A 22307-nucleotide genomic window follows, 5' to 3' on the forward strand; every position below is an offset into this window, starting at 1 on the left:
TACTTTCCGAAGAGGATAGATGGGACGACTCGTCGTTGGGCAATTACTGAGAACAGAGTAAGTTGCTTTCCTTCCTTGTGTCAGGTGTTTTACGTAGTGTCTGAGGTATTTGATAGCTTCAGGCTTTTTCGCTTGTTGCTGCTGTGTATTTTCATGAGGTCGATATGCCGTCGGAGATGACATTGGCCGTTATCTGACGTATATCGGTCTCCGAGAAAGTTGCCCAGCATAGCTTTTGAATGATTGGTTTGATGATCCATAATCATCTCTTTGATCTTAGGTTTTCTGGAGGAGTTTTGCTACCTCGAGTTCATGAATACACCGAGAGAGCGGAGCGAATGATATATTATACGATCTATGACTGCCGGTTGGCCATAATAAAATCAAAGCCTATCAATATTGCATAGGCATCTTTAAAGAATACTAGAACATCAAATATCCCACCATAAGGTCTCTATACAATAGCCAACAACTTCCTACTCTGTACGAAACGCGCCGCCGCCAATAGAACACTCCCTGCCAAGAGACTCACGCCTGAGTAGATGGACAGTGCTAGATATCCGTATTTACCCGCCAGTTCACCGCTAATAGGGACTCCGGCCAAGGCTCTGTTTATATGTTAGTTGGGGTACAATAATTCGAAGCATGTCCGGGCCTTACGAGAAAGATGTGGCTGCCATGACGGTACCCATAGTTAAACCAATTGTTTGTGGCGTGGCGACTTGCACTGCGCAGGCTTGCTGGAGGGAAAGGATAGCCTGCATGCATATCCGTTAGCCTTGGTTATATAGTTTTATCCGATTGGAAGAACTTACTCCTGATGAAAACCCATATGCGAGAGAAAACATAACCAGGCCAGCCACGGAGGTCGCTTTCGTCCAGCAGAGAGCGATGATGCCAGAGAAGAAGGTAAAGATGATGCAACAGTTGAACTTTCCATACCGGTCTGCGACAATACCAGGAAGAACGCGACCAAAGAAGGAAGCGCCATTAACGATCGAGATGGTATAAAACGCTAGGTCGGTTGAAAACCCTTTCGCAACCGCGTAGGAGGTTGTGAAGAAAAACGGAGAAAACATCCCGAAGTAGATGATGAAAAATGCGAGGCAGGATAACTGGAGACTGGGCTTTTTGAGAACCGAAAAGTCCGTTCTAGGAACGGATGGTTTGGCCTCGGGTATCGTGGCCTTTCCTTCATCAGACGCGCGTCGTTGAGTCGGAGTAAGGCTTATTTTAGGTGGCCGACAGCATATGCAGGAGACAGATAATAAAGGAATCATTATAAACGCGACGATCCGCATCGTCCATCCAAATCCTATGTTTGGTTTCTGAAGGAGTTCGTTGATGGCAATAGGCCATATCACGCCTCCAAGAGACGAGCCACCGAGCACTATACCCAGCGCTGCGCCGCGCTTCACCTTGATGTGTTGCCCCACGAGGGCGAGCATTGGACATGCTAGTAAAGCGAATGAAATTCCGAGAAGGATCCCTTGCGCGAGTATGAACTGGTAAAACTCCTTGCAGAGCGACACCATCATGAGTGAGAACACGGTGCCTAGCGAGCCCACACAGAGCATCAACTGAATCCAATATTAGTTATTCCTTTGTGACTATCAGGGAAGTTGACTAACAGTAGGTCCAAACATATCAAGCAACTGGCCAGAAAATACCGAGATGAAGAAAATGCAAAAGATGCTGATCGCGCCTAGCCATGCAATCGTTGATTCGGACTTGTCGGCGAGCTGCCCTTTGCCATAGTATTCTTGAAAGACCCCGAATGAGTTCATGAACCCCACTGTGCAGAATAGACCAGTGAATGAGCCCAAAATTGTTAAACATGCCTGTGGTCTGTGAAGCTCAGTCAGCTATTGCACAATTTATCGATAACCTTCTGCGACACGACATACGTATACTCGCTGGGAGGTTCCTGGTCCGGTGGTGTTGAATTGTCCTTGGCCATTGTACTAAATTGATACGCTCGAACGAGCTTCCTTCTCTTAGGGTTCTCTTAGGGCACGTTCTTCTTCCAGTTGAGAAGATGCCAAGGGTGTTCTGTCGCGATTCGCCCACAGAACAATGCCATTGCAACTGGCTAGGAACGGTATGTATACTATCTAAGGTAGCCATCAGCGGTAGAACCATAGTAAGCAACTCGGAGCGTCTGTGGAGACACATGTAACAAAATGCCTGGGTCGTTAGGTTTCTTAACCCTGAACAAGCCTCCTGGCTTCGTCGTCGCCTCTGGGCGGAGTATCCACGGAAGCTCCGAGAGGGCTCGGAAGCGGTAAACTGTTGATATTAATCGATAAAAGCATTCTAGAAATCTGGACAAATACTGTAGCGGAGCCCTCACTTGTTCCGCTCTGGAAAATCGTTCACCTTTGCCAATCTCTGTGCAATATCGTTGTTTCTTTCGATTGTTGTTCGTGCGTGATAACATAACTATGATGCACGTGACCCGCCCTCCCGGTAATTGGCCGAGATCCCACGACTCACGACATCTGTCAACAACTCCCGAAATGAAGCGTAGAATTGGACCAGAGCTGCACCAGAAGCCTCGGAAACGTGTCACAAGGCAGGACCCAGTGTCCTGTGAATCATGCAGGCGCAAAAAACTGAAATGCAATCGACAACAGCCATGCAGTAGTTGCATCACTCGGAGACTGCCATGCAGCTATGCCATTGTCCCGGCCGCGGCGGACACACATAATGTAGGATTAGAAGATGGAAGCCGAAGGGAAGCAGCCATAACTGGCCAAGGAGACACACCCGAGCTCCAGGAGATGCGAAGTGTGGATACACACCCTGTTACGAACTCGCAGCCATCGTACCGCAACCGGGAATCACTGTGGACAGCGGACTGGCTAGAGAACATTCACATGGGTGACCGAGTGCCAACAGCGACACCCAAGTTGTTGAGAGATGAACTTGATGAGCTGCGGAATAAGGACGATCGTGTTCCTCCAGGAACATTGCTCCCGGTTTCCTGCCGAAGTTGGAATGCCTCGCGGGAGAATCCTGGGACAATCAATTTACAATCGTTTCTCCCCCATAAGCACGAGGCCATGGCACTGTTCCGATATTATACTAACTATATTGACTACCTTTACCATATCATATTTCCTAAGCGCGTGGAGGCTCAGATAGATGGTATCTACCAAGCGATTGAAAGGGGCCAACCACCAAATTTGAACCATTTGGCCCTCCTTTTCAGTATTGCCGCCAGTTCGTTGTTTTTGCAACTATCCATGGAGTCTTCTATTCATGCAGAGCTTTGCAGTCGCGAGTTCTCGTTTTTGACGGGCGCCGCCTTGATTCAGAGCAACTACCCACTTAACCCCACCGTCGAGGGTTTGCAAGCAGCTATGGTCATCATGCACCACGCATCCAATATTAGCTGCCATCCATCAGTCAGTGGTCTCTTCATACTCGGTGCCGTTATCAGTCAGGCAAAGAATCTCAAGCTGCATTGGATCGATTCACCACGATTACGGGAAGAAAGGGAGGCTAATCCATCGGATGCGGTGGAGCTAGAGACGAAAAGGCGGCTTTGGTGGGACATCGCATCATACGACTGGTAGGGTCTGATTCCTTTGGCATTATATCTGGCTGTCTCTAACTGCAATATTTCCAGGTTCCTCGGATTCTTGAGCGGTCCTCAAGAGTGGACCTACCTGATCAACCCAGAGCACATGAAGGTAGACCGGCCTCTCAATCTTGACGATAACGAATTCGAAGGAGGTGGAGGATTATCCCGACCAAGCACAACACCAACGGACATGTCCTTTTCTCTCGAGCGACTCAAGCTTGGTATCGTATGTCGTGAAGTCATCGACGCTACATCCCACGAACACCTATATGGTATAGAAGTCAGCTACCAGAAGATTCTTGAGCTCGACAGAAAGTTTCACCAAGCCCTTGCGGAGATCCCAGAGTTCTTCCGCCTTGATCCGAGCTCCAGGCGTCGATTCGCTTCTCTGTACCAGAGTCGCCCCACAATTGCATGGCAAAGATGTCTCCTACAACAAGCATACTTTTCACGCCTGTGTCGTCTACATCGGCAGTTTTTCATCCGCGGAGCTCGTGAGCCGCTTTATTCCTATTCCCATATTGTATGCCTCCAATCTGCGCGAAAGGTTCTCGAGATAAAAAAAATCATGGACGAAGACGAACCAAAGTTCACACCGCCAAGCTCAGTGGTCTGGTCTGTTATGCATCACGTATTCATGGCTGCAGTGATCTTGCTGCTGGATGTGTGTTTTAACTGGGACGATATATTAGCTGAGAAGCGAAAGGAGGAAGTGCTCGATGCCTGTCACATGCTCAGTAACGCTCAGCTATCATCTTCACTGGTGAAAGAGGGTATCAATGCCATGATGAGTGTGCTGCAAAAGCACTGGAAGCATGGCAAGCTGGCTGCTTCTCCAAAGCGCAATCCATCTTCAAGTGTAAACCCGGCATCTTTTGATGCGTCGAAGCAACCCTTGCCTTCCACATCCAGAGCCAGCTATACACCAGCAACCACGATCGAATTGGATCCACCGAGTGACTTCCCTAACAATGTGGATGATACGGGCCAGAGGCAATTGGAAGATATATGGTCTGAGATGCTCGACAACGGTGCGAATCTCGACCTGGACGATACTGATTGGACGGGGTTGTTGACCGAGTTGACTAATGCCACTGTGCCTGGCTGATGGGCAATACAAAGTCAAGGGATAGCGTCCCTACACTCACGTTGACCGGAGAATATACACTTAGGGGGGAGGGAATGGCTCCTATAACAACAACCCATTCGGAGACTGGCTTTCCAGCAACACGTGTGGAGACGCGCCCTCGGAGGGAGTACATCGTTCTGTGCACTTGGTGAACATGATGCTCCTGCACAGTCCATTTAATCCACTTCATGATAGCCACGAACAAAATAGTAGCGCCTACAGAATTCTTCATAAGGTCTCTCAAAATAGTCGTAATATGGATGGCGCTCGATATTTATGTCTCCTGACTTTTGACTTGGGGGTTAATGATGTAGTAGAGGGATATGGTTCGCCACATGTTGAATTCGCATCTGTAGCCTTTGTATTCAACTTTATCATAGTTAACACGCCACATAGTTCACTCCTTTTGTCCATAATCAATGACAAATCATTCAACCGTAACCTCGATCTTATTAGGATCTACCATGGATTAGAATCGAGAAGAGATTGACCGGGAGCGCGATTGCTATAGAGAGGAGAGAGCGATAGAAGCAAAAGGATTAATGTCAAACTTACAGAAAGCTACAAAATCCTTGATATGCTTCGCCTCATCAAACGGCTCTGGATAATACCATGCTGCATTTGGAACCGTCACATCTACCAATATCAGAATGTTTCTGGCGATAGTACTAAGATACCAAGCCAAGTGATACCTCCAAGAGCAATAGAAAAGTACTTCGCGTCTCCCTTCCACCCACAGTATGTCGTGTGGTCGGACTTGATGAAAAAGGACTCCTGAATTGCCGATGGGGGGAACTATAGCATCAATCATCAGATTGATATCAACTGCAGGGATAAGGAGTTAAGATCGCACGTAAATATTTCCTTCGACTTCCTCCCAGGTAGAGGTTTCGGCGAGAAGGGTGCCGTTTATAGTTGCTTTTGCAGTGGGCATTTTAGTAACGAGTCTGGAAGTAATGGAACTTGGTTGAATGAAGGCTGGTAGTAGAAAGAGGAGGGTTTGTTGCTTATTTGTGAGGTTGTCTATCTTCCCCGCATTATGTGATGGATGGCTCATTAGTCAGGTTTTGGCAAGTCTCGCCACTTCTAGTGCCCTAATCCTAAGAAAATATATGTCGAACCATGCGAATTTGAGAAAAGCAATGATATTTCTAGCCTATGCGAATGTTTATATCAAACAGCCCATACAGATATTACGGACAGCATAAAGCTGTCATGTCTATCAGCTCTAGTGGGAAGACGTAGCTATAAGCCTATACCCTAGTAGACTGATTAGCAAGGAACACTATAAAACTCATTCGTTCCTGCAGCTTTCCTGGGTCCTAGCCGTGTTAGCTATATATCTTGAGGCTTGTATCTGGATACATGGTATATGATAGATTGACTGTTCAAGCTTAACTACCCCCGCCTGTTGTCCATGGTGGGGCACTGAGGTTCAGACCCAAGGCGAGCTAGATATGCATGCCAAGAGCGCGGGCTTGAAAGTCTTCTCCAAGTGTTGCCCAGGTATCCAGAATATACTATTGCGTCGCTTGATCGTACTTGGTCTTCAGTACTGGATGTATTGGCATCGCAACCATGTCCGCAGAATGTCAAGCTCAAGGCACCAAATGTAGCTTCTGCAAAGACGTTGCTGTGGAGGGCTCTATTTACAATCGAGAACAATATATTCGGGGCCTTTTTGACTCCAACGGCACCAGTTGTTCCAAGCGGCGCGGAGGGTGTCTCATGAAGAGCTCGTAATGCATCCCATAGATGTGTCAGCCGGACTTGCAATCTGGATGACTCCCAAACATGGGTCAAAAAGAGGCCGTAACATCTGCAAGCCCGGAGCTTCTATACGGGGCTATCCTTTTGAAAGATATAATGTAATTTTATAGCAATGGCCTGGTGAGAAGGCTACATATCGAGCCATTCCCCGGTTAACCTAAGCCTCAATTTTTTCGACGATTTATACTCTGACTGTTATATGGCCTACATATGAGGCATTCCGGGAGGATACCTTCGGTGGATTCGCGAATGATAATATAAGCTTCTTGGAACACTACGAGCTGGCTCCCAGCTATATCCTTGTTCACGGCCAGGTTGCACAGTTTGCATTCGATGGTTGCGTGTATAGTGAGAAGAGGGGATGCCCTACGGTGCTCTTTGGATACCAGCATATAACCAAGGAGACACTACGAATTACAACGAGAGAGCTTATTGCATTATCAGTGGCAGATAGGACTGTCTCCGGCCATGCAACAGCCTTGACTTTTGATCAGAGATACAAAGAGAACCCTGTCCTGGATTATGACGAGATAACGTACCCGTGCGGGAATGACGAAATTCTTCCTGTACTGAATGTAATGCTCATTGAAGGAAGGCCGGATTCTAATATCGCTCAGTGCCTTGGGATTGGGGCGATATTCCTTAAAGAATGGGCTGGGACAGATCAAGAGTTCAAAACTGTCGTTCTTGAATGAAAGGTGCCGTTCTTTTTGTAATTGACAGAGCTACCTACAAAACCTGTAGATAAATAGGCTGGAATATACGTCATACGGATGCGGATGAGATATATAATATAGTTGTAGAATATTTTCCTGGCCGAAGGGAGAGTAGAGCTCTAAGATATAAGGCATATCCTGAGGGACCAAATCACCCCGACGGTAGACGTGTCTCAACAGCGCAAACCATCCATTACTGGAAAGAAACAAAAGTATGATCCATATCCACTACATGTTGCGGACTATCTCACGGCCAACATCCCAAGGCTAGACAAATGGCAATTCTCTCGCTGACAACGTGTGCGGAGGACATGCATTTCAACGCAAAGGGGCTGTGAATGGCCTCTTTAACAGTACTCTCTACACTAGCATGTCACTACACTTTGGCAAGTGGTTTGCCCAAGTCAAACGAGAGGGAGGAGAGGGTATATTTACAAGATTAATTATCTTGTATGTATTAGATTGATCGCAGGGTGATCATTCTACTTACTAGGTCGGAAAGACCCGGGCCGTGATATAGCTACTTACTCTGGAGTAAATGTAACACGTAACCAGTAAGCTGCTTGGCCATGTAATCCATCTTGCAAGATGAATAGGGTGTAACGTTCACGGCGGACTGTTGCGGCCACTCTGCAACAACGGGTTCTTATCGATTTCTGCCAGGAGAATTCCTGTTTTAATCCCGAGTATTTAATATTTCTGTATTTATACATAAGAAATTAGTATAAATACTAAGAAATATATGTATTTTACACATTTCTCTATAAAATCTCGCTTTTAAATATAAATATTACTGAGAAATCGCTGTATATCTTATGTGTCATAGGTTGTATTGCTAGATATAGAATTAGAATTAAGTTTAGATACAGTAGTCCCCAAATCTAGGCACCATAGCCCCTAAAGTCTACATACCGTGGCCCCTAAATCTAGGCACTACAGCTTCTAGAATCTATATACCGTGGCCTCTAAATTTAGACACTACAGCCCCTAAAGCCTATATACCGTGGCCCCTAAATTGAGCTTAGTAAAAAGGCGGTAAGATAGTGGGAACTATTTTAGAGTAGGCTATATATACTGTACATTGGTAATTTGGTATTACATTTATATTCTTATATTTAGTATTTCTACCTATATTTTACTAGAAACAGTACTTAATACTGTAATTAACATAAGGAAATATATAAAATATCTATTTTTCGAGCCCTTTTATACAATAATCTAATATTTAAAAAGATAGCGATACATTATATTACTAGGCGGTAAATGGACTTAGTAGAGTGGCATAGCCTAACCGTTGTAACCTAGCCATAACCTAACCGACCCTGGTTAGGTTAAGGTTAAAGCTAGGTTAACCGCGGTTAATCTAGTTCTGTCTGATAAGGCTATTTTCTGTCAGTAATATTTATAATAATCCTAGTCTACCGCTTGTCTATATAGACTTAGTTGATCACCTCAGACAGAACTAGATTAACCAGCGGTTCGATTAGGTACAGCTGATCTCACTAATTTAACCTAACCTGGCCAAACACCAGTCTAGCCGCAATAGTCCGCCGTAAACATTATCTAGTTAGTGCACAAGGGCATTGTGGATCACCCCACTTAGTACTGCACTATAGTCACAAGACGGCGAACCATTTGATTATGGTTACATTGACTATGACTTAGTATATAATATGTAGTTAGCATAATATTAATGTAGTTAGTGCTTTTGATCGGCTCAAGCCACCCAGCTGAATGAGGGATTACGCGCGTCAATGTCAAGTAATAGCTGCTCAATTGCTTCTGCACCGATGTGCGCCAGTATCGCCTTGCTCATCGAGTGCTTGCGCATACTTTTATTCACCCATCAAATGGTGTTTCCGTAGTGGTAAGTGTTGTCACTCTGGTGCCAGAGACGATATAGTCTTCAGAATCCGCACTCAATACCCACAATGATGCATAAGGAAGAGCCCAATACAAGACGATAAGGACTTTCAAAACAAGCCTAAATGCACAATAGCACGATAAAAGGATCTGGAGGACAATGCAAGCACTGCAGGCCTTATAGGATTCTGAACGAGGGCGGTCCTAACTTCTTTCACAGACCACCACTTAAACACAGACTGGACGCCACTAACCTAGCTTACTGTGCTTGTCCGGTAGCAGGCGGTTACTATACATACTCTCCTGCGTATATGGGTGTGATTCCCATCGCAGGCCTATATATCACGGGTTAGCACCCGCGGAAGTCAATAATTCGAAAAGAGCCCAAATAAGATGGAGCGTAAGAGACGGGTGTTTCTCATCTCCTCGTAGTGGCATTGACATTCGTCTTTCATTCTAAAGGACGCAACGCCTCATGTAAACTTTGAGGAGGGCAGGTCAAACTGATGAAACCTCACGAGGGTTATGGCGAAAGCTACTTGGTATATCCGCCGTACGAATTAGCGGTGCTAGCAATACACTTACAAAGATGGGCCAGAGTAAGTACGCCTCAGAAACATAGCTTCCTGGTTCAGCCATGAGAGCCAAGCATTACGGTGCGGGATTCCAGAGGCTTAGTCTCTGAGTGCGGTAGTGTGGTAATAGCCTGTTGCCATCACAAATTAGTAACCAGTGCAAAATTTTTATATTGCTTCGCCGACGTTCCAGTAGTACTAGCTCCCGTATGGAAGAGCAGTTATTTCCTCAGAAATGAACTAACTGGACAGACCACCATTGCAATGAGCACTATCTTATGAGATCCACATTACTGACTTATCTAGGGATACCTTAGCACTACATACAGGCTTTCTGCTAGATTTGTGAGCAGCTAGGGACGACAAATTAGAGTTAAACCCGGAGAATGATAATAGGTAGTTAATTGAGGTATAGTACTTTGCGGTAGCTTTATACACAATATTGTTCCGCACCCTGTATGACTTAGGAAGAGGCAACCTTGTATGGTAAGAAGTATCAGGTCCGTGTCTCTCATTGACAACTCAAACAGGAGTCCATGTTTATTCTACCTGCATAATACAGATGAGGTTGTATCCCTGTAATATTCCGTGTACGCCGCTGCTCACTCCTATCCCCGTCTGCCCAACATCTACCTAGACTAGCAGGCATATAATAAAACATCCAGTGCTTGACTTCCGCCTTTGACATGGCTCCTAAACAAAGTCCCAAACTTCCACATGATATGAGGAATTGCACATCTTTAATTATGATTGTCACATCCAGAGACGTAATCAATCTTGATCTGACAGGAGTCGCCGCCGTTATCATCGTTCGTAACAAGACCGCATATCTTACAGTCATGGGCCCTAATGTTGTTGAATGCTGCTTTCATCTGCTCCGTGGTTCTAGAGCACCCTCGAGGCCCTGCAACGAAGACATCACATCCAAAGCCGGAAGGCGCACCCCAGCAGTTACCCGTCCGACCACTGCTAAAACATGTTAGGTTGGTATGGAACTATTTCAGGTGAAGAATAGATCTGGTCTTGGTATCAACGACTAGACCGGGAAGCATGGTATCAATAGCCTTTTGGCAATATCCAACCATTCCTGGCCAACTGCCACATTGGAAAGAGCCTTTTGCAGCTGAACGAAGGACCAGCCATGAGATTTTGGCTGAAAGGAGTAGGGGTGCCGGTCTCCACGCTGTCTTCGGGATCCGCGGGGATGAAGGCTGATGCCAATGTGGCAAGGATTGGGAGGGAGATAGTAAAAAACTTTCATCGTGATGAATGGAATAGAACTTTTGAGGTAAGGAGAACTGTGTTGGATGGGATGAGAATAGAACTGAATCGAGGGCGCTTTGGGCCGTCTTATATAAGTCTCACCTTCTAGCCCTATCTCCTCTGTCACTAGTCTAAGTGACTTAGTATCTCAAGCGAAGAGACGAAAAATTAGAATCCATTACACGGGACATTTCCACAATTCCTCTTGTTGCTCTATTGTTATTACACTTGCAGGGATTCTCTCTAGTCTTTGCCGAGCTCCGCCATCCGCTTGGAAATATGTCCCGCGACAATTAATCTAACTCTGCCAGACCGTAAGATAAACATGGATATCTCGCTAATAACCCACGGCCGCGGGCTGGAATGCTTCGTTATGGAAGCCCAAGGAAGGCCGAGAGGTTACATTACGGAGATAGCATGGTTGTCAGCATGGAACTCTGTATTCAGTTGATCGTATATAACGGTTATGGGCAGCAAGAGGTAACATAGGTGCACCTTGCTAGGCGAAGGACACTTAGTCCTAATATGGGATAACGGCTTGGTAGGCTATACAGATCTCAGGCGACTTGTTCCTGGCCTCAGTTACTCTCGAGACTCAATAGCTCTGCCTCATTATCGAGCAATGAGTGCTGCCATCTGCTTGGAGTTACCTGAAGTTGAACTTCAATGTACGCCGTTTACTGGGCGTCTTTTGGATTACGGGGATGAGAGATACTCCATGACTGCCGATAGATTCTGTAAGACACGGCTCCGTGGCATATGGTGTATATTGAGAGATAATACTATAGGTAGTATTACGGAGAACACAAAAGGAGCCGGCTTTACGCTGGCTCAAAGTGCAGCTAGGATGGCACAACACAAGGTGACTAGGGTGGACTGCGCGAATTTTGGCATTATCCGGTGTTATCACTTGAGTCTCAACCTTCATCGGCTTCTCCGTCCCTGAAATTTCCCCTTTGGACTCGGATAAAGAACTTTGCAACAATAATGAAGTGGATTAGTACATGATAATGGCATTCATCGGGTCAGATAGATTTGAGCCGCCTTCTCAGCACTAATGCTAGTTCTACATCCGTATATTCGATCACACACATACATGTCACAGTTACTGTGTTTTACCTATATCAAAGCTTTAGTATCAACAAATAACCGATTCTGAATGCATGGTTCCTAAGCGAATTTAGATATCTGCTCAGCTTTAGAGTATTCCTCGTTTCTACCGTCATTTCACAAAGCTGCCTAAGGGCAATCTTAAGCACCCTCCTACCCCCCACAATTTGCTAAGAGTAGGGCCGCAGCCGGTCGCTCCGTACACCAGGTAATTATTAGAAATGGGGCCAGGGCTGAGATACCTTGGACGGCCTTCGAATCAATAAAAAACCATAGAGAGGGTGTGTGCGGTAAATGCCTCGGCTATTTGGCTATTACTGTTTGAACCTCGGGGAGTGGGAAAACGAGACGAAGATAGATTATACTGAAATCAATATGGAATAATATTTTTGCAAGTACTATTTTGCACACATATCTCATGTGTTATAGCAACGCTGACAGGGAGTTTAGCTGAGCACACCTTTTAGACAGTAACAGACCCATACGGCGCAGTCACTTTGCATGTTCTGGTTAGACATTGCCTCAGAAAAAGAAGCTAATACCAAGACTCGTTAGCCCAGGTGGATCCATTCTCAAGAATCATATTATAGTGGGTCTATTCGGGGTCCAGAGGTCCACACTGCACAGTTATGAAAGTCCATCCTTCGAGGTACTCGCCGTTCCGTGGAGTACCGCATATTGTGGATGTCCCAATGGGTTGAAATCGACAGGGATGTTTGGCCAGTCGTTCCCTAGAGAGGTGGTATTTTTTTTATCAGCGCTTCACGTAGTGGTTTTCTATTGTGCGACTTGGAATTGGTGACCGATCGCAGGTAAGTAATCCTTCGTCGCCATCGGCAGAAGATTTCTCTTTCCCTCCCGTTGTCGCCGACTGTTTCTTGCCTACTGAAGTCGGCCCCTATCTCCCCTGAAATTTCCTTTCCACTGCTACACGACGAGAAACACTGAGATGGGGCGACTTATGAGACCTACCGCCCTCCAGATAGTGATATTGGCGTTGACTGCGGTTCTTGGAGTTTCTATCTGGTCACTATGGCTAGGAGTCAACTCTGATAGAGACAACATCCATCCGCTACTGAATCATCTAATCCCCGCTGGCCATTGTGCTTGCCAGGCTTCTACTATCTTTAAATGTGACAACTGTCTTCAGTGTCCCGCCCAGCCATTTCTTGACACTACTTCCTCGTCCTTTGCACCTCCCACGCGGTCTGTCTTTAATCCCTTTGAGTATTCCTACAATGAAACTCAATGCACCACTTTGTTCCCCGGTCTTTTTGAAGATCCTCTCCGTGCCCAGTTATTCTGGACAGCCAGACATGGAATTAGCAGGGCTGATATCGACAATATCAACATGGTAGATGGGATGGCTAGGGTAGCTGTCTACCAAGGACGGCTTTATGTTCATAGAGCTCTAGCCAAGGGGGAGGATCACCGCCGCAAGATCCTGGGGATCTTGAGTTCAATTCATCGTGCCCTAGTCTCGGCGCCACATGCTATCCCAGACACGGAAATTATCTTCTCCGTAGAAGATAAATTGGAGGACATCGCCGGACCAGACCATCCTCTCTGGGTATTGGCACGGAAGGCTACCGAGGAGTCCGTTTGGCTTATGCCGGATTTTGGCTTCTGGTCTTGGGGCCACATTGATAGTCGAATTGGACCGTATGACGAGGTAGTTAAACATGTGGAAAAGGATGAGCTACCTTGGGAGGAAAAACAGGATAAGCTGGTCTGGCGCGGAAAGCTGAGTTTTGCCCCGAAGCTACGCCGTACACTTCTTGAGATTGCACGGAATTACGCCTGGGGAGATGTTAAAGAAGTTGAGTGGAAGAATAAGGCCAACTACCTTAGCATGGAAAAACATTGCGATTACAGGTTCATTGCTCACGTGGAAGGTATCGAGTCTTTTATGGTTTAAGCATCATCCATATTGACGAGAAAACCTCACTAATATCTGCTAGGTCGTTCCTACTCTGCATCTCTCAAATATCGCCAGGCTTGCCGATCGGTAGTAGTGATTCATAAACTGCAATATATCCAACATCACCACTACCTTCTCGTCTCGTCCGGCCCTCAGCAGAACTTTGTTCAAGTGGAAAGGGACTGGACAGATTTGCCACACAAGATACAAGAGCTTCTAGATGACCCTGCGAAGGCTCGTATGATTGCAGACAACAACGTGAAAGTATTTCGTGAGCGGTATTTAACTCCAGCCGCTGATGCTTGCTACTGGAGGGCGTTGCTACTGGGCTGGGCCACTGCATCGCCTGAGATCACCGACACCATCAGTGACCCAACCAGTGCTCTTAACAGAGGGATTCGGTACGAATCATTTTTACTGCTGGATCCCAGTAGTATGATGCGCTTTGGTGCTTGAGATTAGAACTCATCCAGAACAGCACAAATCCACTATATGATCCTTTACCTAGGGCAACCAAGTACATACGACCACAGGGTGTGGAGAACAGGGCTTCCCGTCCGCTCAGCCGTACTTAAGCCACACGCCGGGAGGTTAGTAGTTGGGTGGGTGACCACCAGCGAATCCCTCCTGTTGTATGTTTTGCTTTTTTTTTTTTTTCTCTATGTATATACACAATTTTCCTGGGATGATGTCGGCTCGGTTGCCGCAACTTCTACCTAGACGGGTTGTCCCAGGCTTGCCTTGATACCCGGGTCTGCAACAAAAATCCAAGCCGGCGGCTGTCGTTATTAAAAAAAGCAATGGATAAGAGGGCACGCCACTCTGAGCCTATTCGATATACCCTGTAGCATCTAGCTATTTTATTTAAACATAACTCTAGTGCTGTGTGTAGTCCTCTCTTAAACGTCGATCTGCGTCTGTACAACACAAGTTATAGTAGGCCAATATACAAGTAGTTTATCAATACAAACATCCACCAAGTCGACTGCGAAGCCCGGAGAGTTTCCCTACCAGGTCTCTCTACAAACCAATTCACCTACATGTGGAGGAAGCATTATCGACCCTAAGCATATTCTCACTACTGCCCAGTGCGTGAGGGGTATGAAGGCGAGCTCGATCAAGGTTAGAGCTGGCTCACTGCGGCAAGACTCAGGTGGGCAATTCGTCACAGTGGTGAAGAATATCCAGCATCCTGATTACGATTACAATACTGCTAAACACGATATTGCTGTTCTTGAACTGCAGAGCAGTCTCGAATTCGGACCAGATGTTTCTGCTGTCGAACTTTCCGCTTCTGAGGCAGACACTCCCGCAACAAAAGCCAAGGGCTTGGTCGGCGGCTGGGGAGCTACTAGCTATGGCAGAGGAGGTCCTACCAATCTGAGGTTCACAGAAGTCAGTATTGTTGATCACAAACGCTGTGTCAGCGCCTATTCAGGTTCCAGTGGTGTCGATGACGTGAATATTTGTGCGGGTGTCGAGGTCGGGGGAAGGGACGCTTGTTAAGGGACAGTGGTGGTCCGCTTGTTGATAAAAGTTCTAATAAGCAGGCTGTCATTGTTACTTGGGGTAACAAGTGTGCAGAACCTGGGCACCCTGGCATTTATATCAGCACCGCAGCTTACTCGGCCTAGATCCAGGAAGTTGTTCTTGGGACTGTTTAAAGATGTGGTACGTACGGCGATCATTGAAATTGTATTATCAAATGCTAACAGTTTGGAGGCATAGCTGAACTCCGAACGTTCCTGCATCACCGCTGGAGTTATCTCTTGGCCTAAAATCCTCTGGTGACTCTTCGATTCAGGCCGGCAACCACGGGCCGGGTTGTGGGAGAACTGCAATCGGCCCTGGCTTCGATCTATCGCTGCATCAGAATATCTAATTATCACACTGCGTTAGATCACCTGTATCTATAATACAGGGAGTATTTTTATACCCAGCCCCGGTATCCTCTCAACCTACTGGTTGAAGATTTGTCGGTCATGGTCGTATTGCTCTTATCATGAATTGGTGCCCAATCTAGCTGCATCAAAAATAGAGCTTGCTCATAATGTGATGATAAATAATGAGCTGAGTTCAGCCAAGGTAGCGGTGCTATGGGTGTATAATCAAAAGACTACGTTGAAATAAACGCTTATGTAGCAGTCTTAACAGTAATGAGTTGGAATCAGAGATGCTCTGGAATGCTGTGTTACCAAACAACTTTCCTATAATTGATAAACATAGACGGTAAGGAGCCCAAACGTAGGAGCAACACAGAGGAGATGATGAAAAACCATCATTTACTATCAAAACCAACGGTAGGCAACGCTATACCATCGTGCTTTCCTTGTGGCTGTCCAACCGTACCGGAGGGAAATTAACCATCGTCAACCGGGCCCCCCACATCATCTGGAGGGTTCCAGATACCATCACCCACAACATCCTCGGTTTTCGTAGCTGTTGACTCTAGAAACTCTCCTTCTATAACTGCACCGCTGTCAAGAGTGAGGGAATACAATTCTGACTCAAGACTCCCTTTAAATGAATGGTGTACCTGTAGGTCTTGAAGAGACTCGTAGGTAAGCGTGGCAGCAGGGGTACCCATGGGAACCCTGATGTGAAATAGTTGGAATCGGAACCAGTACGGTTTCGTGTCAAGCATAGAGATGGCATCGTACCCACGATCGCGGTGCCAGCGAACCTCCCCTGTACATACCTGTATTAACGCCGGTGAAGCTTATGCATCAAATAACGATCGGCCGACCTTTAATCTTATCACGTAACTCAAACAGTATGATATCATGCCCACCCAGTGGCTCATGGGTCTGGACGCAGACAATATTATCCTTGACAAAGAAGATAAAAGATGCATTTTCAAAGTTCTCCTCCGAGACCAAATTTCCCATGCGCTCTATTGCTGACTGAGCCTGCAAATGGTTTGAGGCACTTTAGCCAATGCCTGGGACGTCAATGCCGAATTCACCCTTGATCTGGTCTGCCTTCTCGTTGATTTTGCCTTTGATCTAGATGTATGGCATGTTAATGATTTGTTTGGATCCATAATTTGCAAGATGAAACGGAATGGACCTTGACAGAACCAACGGATTTCTCAACTTTATCTACACGTCAAGAGTCAATGGGAAATGCGACCCTGCAGAGATTCAGTAGCTTACGGCTGGTCATTTTGGGCAAGGGTGTCAGTAGCTGCACTATATTCCAATATTCCACGCTTCAGGACGTATTGAGAGACAGATGCAAGGGTGTCGTCCAACAGGTGTTAAAACACCCTAAATACCACCGAGTCTGACTCAAATTGTTGCGCGGGGTGTCGCCTCCATGATGACTTACCCTTCCGTTTGTATCTCAGGTGGCTGGCGGAATGCATTTTGCGAAATCTTATTATAGGTCTAACAGGCGAAAAGACACAGGGATAATACAGTAGCATACATAGATGACGACTGAAATCTGCAGCAATGAGAGGTGTATGCATATTTAGCTGACAGTAGTACCTTCCGCCTCCACTCGTTCAATATGAGTGGAACCCAGCTAAGTGAGTGGGTTTCGCAGGACGGACCACTAGATGGCTGAAATTGCCTACCCAAAGCTGCCAGCTCTCGCAATTCGGTGGATGGTCAAGTTGGAATCCTTTTCCTTTCAAAGAAGGAAAGGGGAAGATCTGCAGAAATAATTGTATCCATCTACTGGTGGAGTAGGGTCTGTTTTCTGGGTGGATTTGAAGATAGCCCTTATATGGTAGGTTGAACTAGGTCGGGACCTCTCATCTCAGCGCCGAATGGTGTTCAATTTCCCTTTTGTGCGTCTCATTCTTGACATCTCTTAAACAATAACAACACATAAGAATGGCCTACCCTCAGGTCGACCTCCTCACCCAATGCCTTCCATATCTCCCTCATCGTACACTTCACGCAATCATCCTCCGTATTTACTAGGTCCAGATTCGCCTCCCTCCAACGTGTCACCATGCTAGCTGTACCAAGGCTCTTCTCAAGCTCATGCAACGTAGTATCCTTACCAATCAAGAAATCATCCTCCTCAGACAAGATGCCATCTCGACCCCATTCCAAACGAATGAAATCTGCTTTCCGGAAAGACGGCACCGGAGAGCTCAGCAACCAAGGTAATAGTAAATCATCGTAGAGATCCGCCGACAGTTTATTCCCCGGGAGTTCAAACGGTTTGAGAATCTCTCGCTCAAGGCGATACAATGCGTTTTGCACTGCAGTTGCATTTGGCGTAGAGGGGTCTAGATCACCATTAGCTGAGATATCGCGTCAAGAGGATATTCCTCACGGCAGTAAAGCGAGGCGCAGGTCCACAACGCAACCGTCCCTTCAGGTCTAACGGCCTTCGCTGCCTCGACCCAGAACTCAGGCATTGAGAACCAGTGGGCCTTGTATTTTTGTTAGTTATTGTGCGATAACTGCCCATTGCCTCCCACAACAAAACCAATGTCGAACATTATTACTTACCGCCATAGCCGAGATCAGAAGGTCAACACCCCCTTCGACTCCTTCTACACTGGAACATTTCTCTGCTGCTTCAACGGCAAATCGAATCGGCTTCCCTGAAGAAGTGTCTCCTCCAAGTTCACGTGCAGTATTTATCATCTGCGGACTAGGATCCACCCCAACAACCGTATCGAACAACCGCGCCAAATCACGGGTGGCGTTCCCATGCCCACATCCTACATCAAGAAGGGAATCGAACCGTCCGCCTGTCTCGGTATGGTGGCGGATAATAGCGTCATAGAGTTGATCTGGGTATGAGCGACGGGACTCTGCGTAGAGGGTAGCTTGAGATTTATTGTAGTTTCGAAAGGTTGGGTCTTTGGAATGACTCATTCTTGGATTGGGGTGTTTGCATGGGCGGGATTCTGGTCTGGTGAGCACTGATATGGGGAAGATTATATCGGTAGATAGATTACAAGGTTCAAGCATGGAAAGAATATTATAGTTTCTTCTCATCATTACCACGCAGAGGTCGATGAGTCAGTCTTAGTTTCTTCGATGTTAAGACCGAGCTGGAAGTGACGTGATCGGTTGTTATCATTGGTGAAGGAATATCTTGCGGTAGGTGACCAATCAGCGTTGTCTATTGGGATATAGTCCCATATTGCATAGATGAACTACTTATTTCTGGCTTAGTAGTTCGTTCGATATAAGATTTTGACTATCATAGTAGCAGGGTGGAAAAGAGAAAATAGACAAAGACAGGAAAGAAAAACGAAGGAGAGTAAAAGATTCCAGAAAGTACAGTTATACGTTTTGACTTTCATGGTTATACTACCACAGCCAGTTCACTGGAAATAGGTATGTATAAGAAAGGGTTTTCATTTCAACATAATCCTGGGGAGTAGGTAGCATGAAAGTTATCCGATTACTATACTCCGTACAATCATAAGCATTCTGGTGAATCTCAGGTATTTGGTTCCTTTGAAATCCGAGGACTGACCTAAAAGGAGGAAGTCACAGCAACCCAAGTCCTGTAAGCGGTTGCAAAATCTGAATAGGTAGATATACCGGGGTATATTAATGTAACCTAAATCGCGGTCAACCCAGGTTACCTCTACCCAAGGAAACTTCCCACCATGACTAAACAACCTCGCTCAAATTGACAGGGGCAGGAATGGACAGCGACGAATTGGGACTGTTGATCCAGGTCCCACACATCGTATATGCGGGGTCCGAACCTAACCACTGCGGATTCGCATCTGAGATATCGAAACGGTTGGCTCTCGGGACGTCGAGAAACACGGCGTCAGGCACGTGCTTACTTGGCATGTCGATCTGTAGGACGCCTTAAATATGATATATACCCTCGGTAGCTTTGGGGGATATTGAGAGTCACAACACCAGCTAAATCGGTAACGGACTGGATATCATGGAATTTAGGAGTGGAGAGTCAGCAAATCCGAGAAAGAGGCCACATCCCGCGGAAGACGAGAATGACAACGATGGCGGGATGGCCACTGCTGCGGAAGGCTTCTTTGAAGCACTCTGTATGTTAATCTGGGACTGTTGACGGGATGTAGCTAATGACTTTTGAAGCGGAGGCTGGTGTCACCCATTGTTTTGTCAATCTGTAAGTATTTGAGTATGTGTGTTTGGTATGTGTGCCTAACAGACAGCAGAGGAAGCGACCATCCGGCCATGTTGGAAGCAATGATCAAGGCAAAACAAGGTGCGATCTATTGGGCATTGCTACTGAGTAGAAGGCTTATGTATAACAGAAAATTCGTCCAAATTCCCGACCATCATCACCTGTCCTTCTGAATTGGTTGCCTTGTCAGCCGCTCTAGGGTATGCCCAGGTCACGGGGATTCCGGTATGATATACCAGGGGTTAATCCACGCTCTTATACTGAAGCAATTTAGCAATGTGTCATTGTGCATGTGGACTGCGGTACTCTCGCCATGGGACAGTCTATTCATAACGCCTCAGTGGGCAGAGTTCCGGTTTTATGTTTTGCTGGACTCAGCCCCTTCACCCAGAATGGGGAACTCCTCGGCTCAAGGACAGAGTATGGCTCACAGGAAGTATGATTTTCAGGCAGGCTGACTTGTTGTAGGTTCATTCATTGGCTGCAAGATGTACCCGACCAGGCAGCAATTGTTCGGCAGTATTGCAGGTACTCAGGTGAGATCAAGACTGGTCGTAATATCAAAGAGATGGTCTATAGAGCGTTGCACTTTGCATTGTCCGACTCCAAGGGACCGGTATACCTTACGGCAGCAAGGGAGGTGCTCGAACAAGTACGCACAACTATATAGTTTAACACCAAGTACGCAGCAGTATGCTAACATGAATGTTTAGCACGTAGACAGGCGATTTCTTGGGGAGGAGACACTCAGTCCAATTGTTCCCAGCGCATTGCCCGAATCAGGTCAGAGAAACTTTGAAAATCCCGATCTCGAATATTGCTGACAGTACCAGATGTTGAATTCATTGCAACCACGCTCATGAATGCAAAGAAACCACTTGTTATCACAGGATATCTTGGCCGTAATCCACAAGCACCGCCCTTGTTGGCAGAATTGTGCGACAAGCTACCAATCGATGTCCTTGAGTCAGTTGGGTCCGACATGAGCATGCGTACTGATCACGAAGCCTACCTGGGTGTTACCGTCACCACGCACCCAGCAGTGTGCGAGGCGGATGTAATCTTAATACTGGACTGCGATGTGCCTTGGATCCCAACCGCTGGAAAGCCACAGAAGGGTAAGAGACTTACATCCAAGCTAGGTATACCACTTGTTGACTGTCTAGGCACGACGGTGTTTCACCTTGATGTTGATCCACTTAAGCAACAAATGCCACGTAAGTACCCATTCCGGTCCAGTCGATCACCTTGTTAATCACCTATACCTAGTGTTCTCGATCAATGCAACCCGCAGGCTAAAAGTTAGTTGTGAAATTGCACTCCGGCAACTAAATGCCTTTATTGATAAGAAAGGCATTGAAAGAACAAGTTATACTATAGCATTTGAGGCACGCGCGAATCGCTATTTACGCTGGAGACAGGATCTACGAGCCCTGGAGTCTCCGTCCCAGGACGGCGCGATCCGTGTCCCATACCTCGCCTCCAGACTGCGATACCACCTTCCGAATGATGCTGTTTACCTTGTTGAAGCCGTTAGCAACGCAGGCCTCATTATCCAGCATCTTAACTTGACACAGGTATTTTATCTGCCTGATTTGCCAAATTGCCGTTAACACTCCTTCAGCCAGGAACACTCGTCGGAAGCGGCGCCGGTGGGCTAGGGTGGGGAGGCGGAGCGGCATTAGGTGTGAAGCTGGCCAAGCCCGGCGCATTCGTCTGTGCAATGTAAGTACTGATAATAAATTATGACCACAATAGCCTAATGAAGTGACAGCGTTGGAGATGGCACATTCCTCTTTTCACAAATGGAGAGTGTCTATTGGATTGCTAGGCGGTATGATCTCCCATTCCTCCTGGTCGTGCTAAATAATGGAGGATGGAACGCACCGAAGGTGTCAGCATTGCTTGTACACCAGGATGGGTTTTCTTCGAGGTCGAATAGACGTGGTGAGTCCATCATTACTTCTTCGCCGCCGGGGGTGAAACGTTGTCATTAGCTCAGTACCGAACAGCTAACCGAGGCTGGTATAGACCTTAATATATCATTCGAACCATCACCCGACTACCCAGGGATTGCCACTGCAGCAGGTACAGCTTGGGGTATCACAGTGAAGGAACAAGACAGGCTAGATTCAGCTATTCAGGAGGCTGCCAATGTTGTCCGAGGAGGCAAGTGTGCAGTCGTTGATGTTTCGTAAGTGGCACAAGTCTTTAAATTGGAAACAAGGCTAATAGCTGCAGAGTTCCATCAATATGGACAGAAGACTGA

General features: G+C 46.6%; 6 protein-coding genes across 6 annotated transcripts; 3 read left to right on the forward strand and 3 right to left on the reverse strand.

Annotated features, from left to right (window-relative positions):
* Positions 1-454: 454 nt before the first annotated feature.
* ABOM_008357 (putative MFS monocarboxylate transporter) lies at positions 455-1960 on the reverse strand (the record flags this gene model as incomplete). The annotated part of the gene is made up of 5 exons (XM_022535486.1): positions 455-608; positions 661-758; positions 816-1580; positions 1632-1848; positions 1908-1960. 5 exons carry the CDS (start codon positions 1958-1960, stop codon positions 455-457), a joined length of 1287 nt encoding a protein of 428 aa, XP_022386095.1.
* A 559-nt stretch (positions 1961-2519) lies between these two features.
* ABOM_008358 (Zn(II)2Cys6 transcription factor) lies at positions 2520-4697 on the forward strand (the record flags this gene model as incomplete). Its single annotated transcript, XM_022535487.1, has 2 exons — positions 2520-3577; positions 3635-4697. The coding sequence occupies 2 exons, from the start codon at positions 2520-2522 to the stop codon at positions 4695-4697; spliced, it is 2121 nt and encodes a 706-aa protein (XP_022386097.1).
* A 448-nt stretch (positions 4698-5145) lies between these two features.
* On the reverse strand, positions 5146-5652 carry ABOM_008359 (DUF427 domain-containing protein; the record flags this gene model as incomplete). Its single annotated transcript, XM_022535488.1, has 4 exons — positions 5146-5177; positions 5274-5354; positions 5411-5513; positions 5572-5652. 4 exons carry the CDS (start codon positions 5650-5652, stop codon positions 5146-5148), a joined length of 297 nt encoding a protein of 98 aa, XP_022386096.1.
* A 7312-nt stretch (positions 5653-12964) lies between these two features.
* On the forward strand, positions 12965-15442 carry ABOM_008360 (endoplasmic reticulum-resident kdel protein; the record flags this gene model as incomplete). Its single annotated transcript, XM_022535489.1, has 3 exons — positions 12965-13910; positions 13977-14337; positions 14893-15442. The coding sequence occupies 3 exons, from the start codon at positions 12965-12967 to the stop codon at positions 15440-15442; spliced, it is 1857 nt and encodes a 618-aa protein (XP_022386126.1).
* Positions 15443-16295: 853 nt separating this feature from the next.
* On the reverse strand, positions 16296-18780 carry ABOM_008361 (class I SAM-dependent methyltransferase; the record flags this gene model as incomplete). Its single annotated transcript, XM_022535490.1, has 5 exons — positions 16296-16624; positions 16683-16845; positions 17788-18182; positions 18230-18329; positions 18409-18780. 5 exons carry the CDS (start codon positions 18778-18780, stop codon positions 16296-16298), a joined length of 1359 nt encoding a protein of 452 aa, XP_022386127.1.
* A 1039-nt stretch (positions 18781-19819) lies between these two features.
* ABOM_008362 (putative thiamine pyrophosphate enzyme) lies at positions 19820-22307 on the forward strand (the record flags this gene model as incomplete). The annotated part of the gene is made up of 14 exons (XM_022535491.1): positions 19820-19937; positions 19987-20020; positions 20070-20119; positions 20169-20263; positions 20313-20458; positions 20507-20690; positions 20752-20821; positions 20872-21156; positions 21205-21255; positions 21308-21615; positions 21663-21763; positions 21813-21985; positions 22070-22232; positions 22280-22307. 14 exons carry the CDS (start codon positions 19820-19822, stop codon positions 22305-22307), a joined length of 1806 nt encoding a protein of 601 aa, XP_022386124.1.

Source organism: Aspergillus bombycis (assembly GCF_001792695.1).
Source record: "Aspergillus bombycis strain NRRL26010 chromosome Unknown contig00090, whole genome shotgun sequence".
Classification (NCBI taxonomy): domain Eukaryota; kingdom Fungi; phylum Ascomycota; class Eurotiomycetes; order Eurotiales; family Aspergillaceae; genus Aspergillus; species Aspergillus bombycis.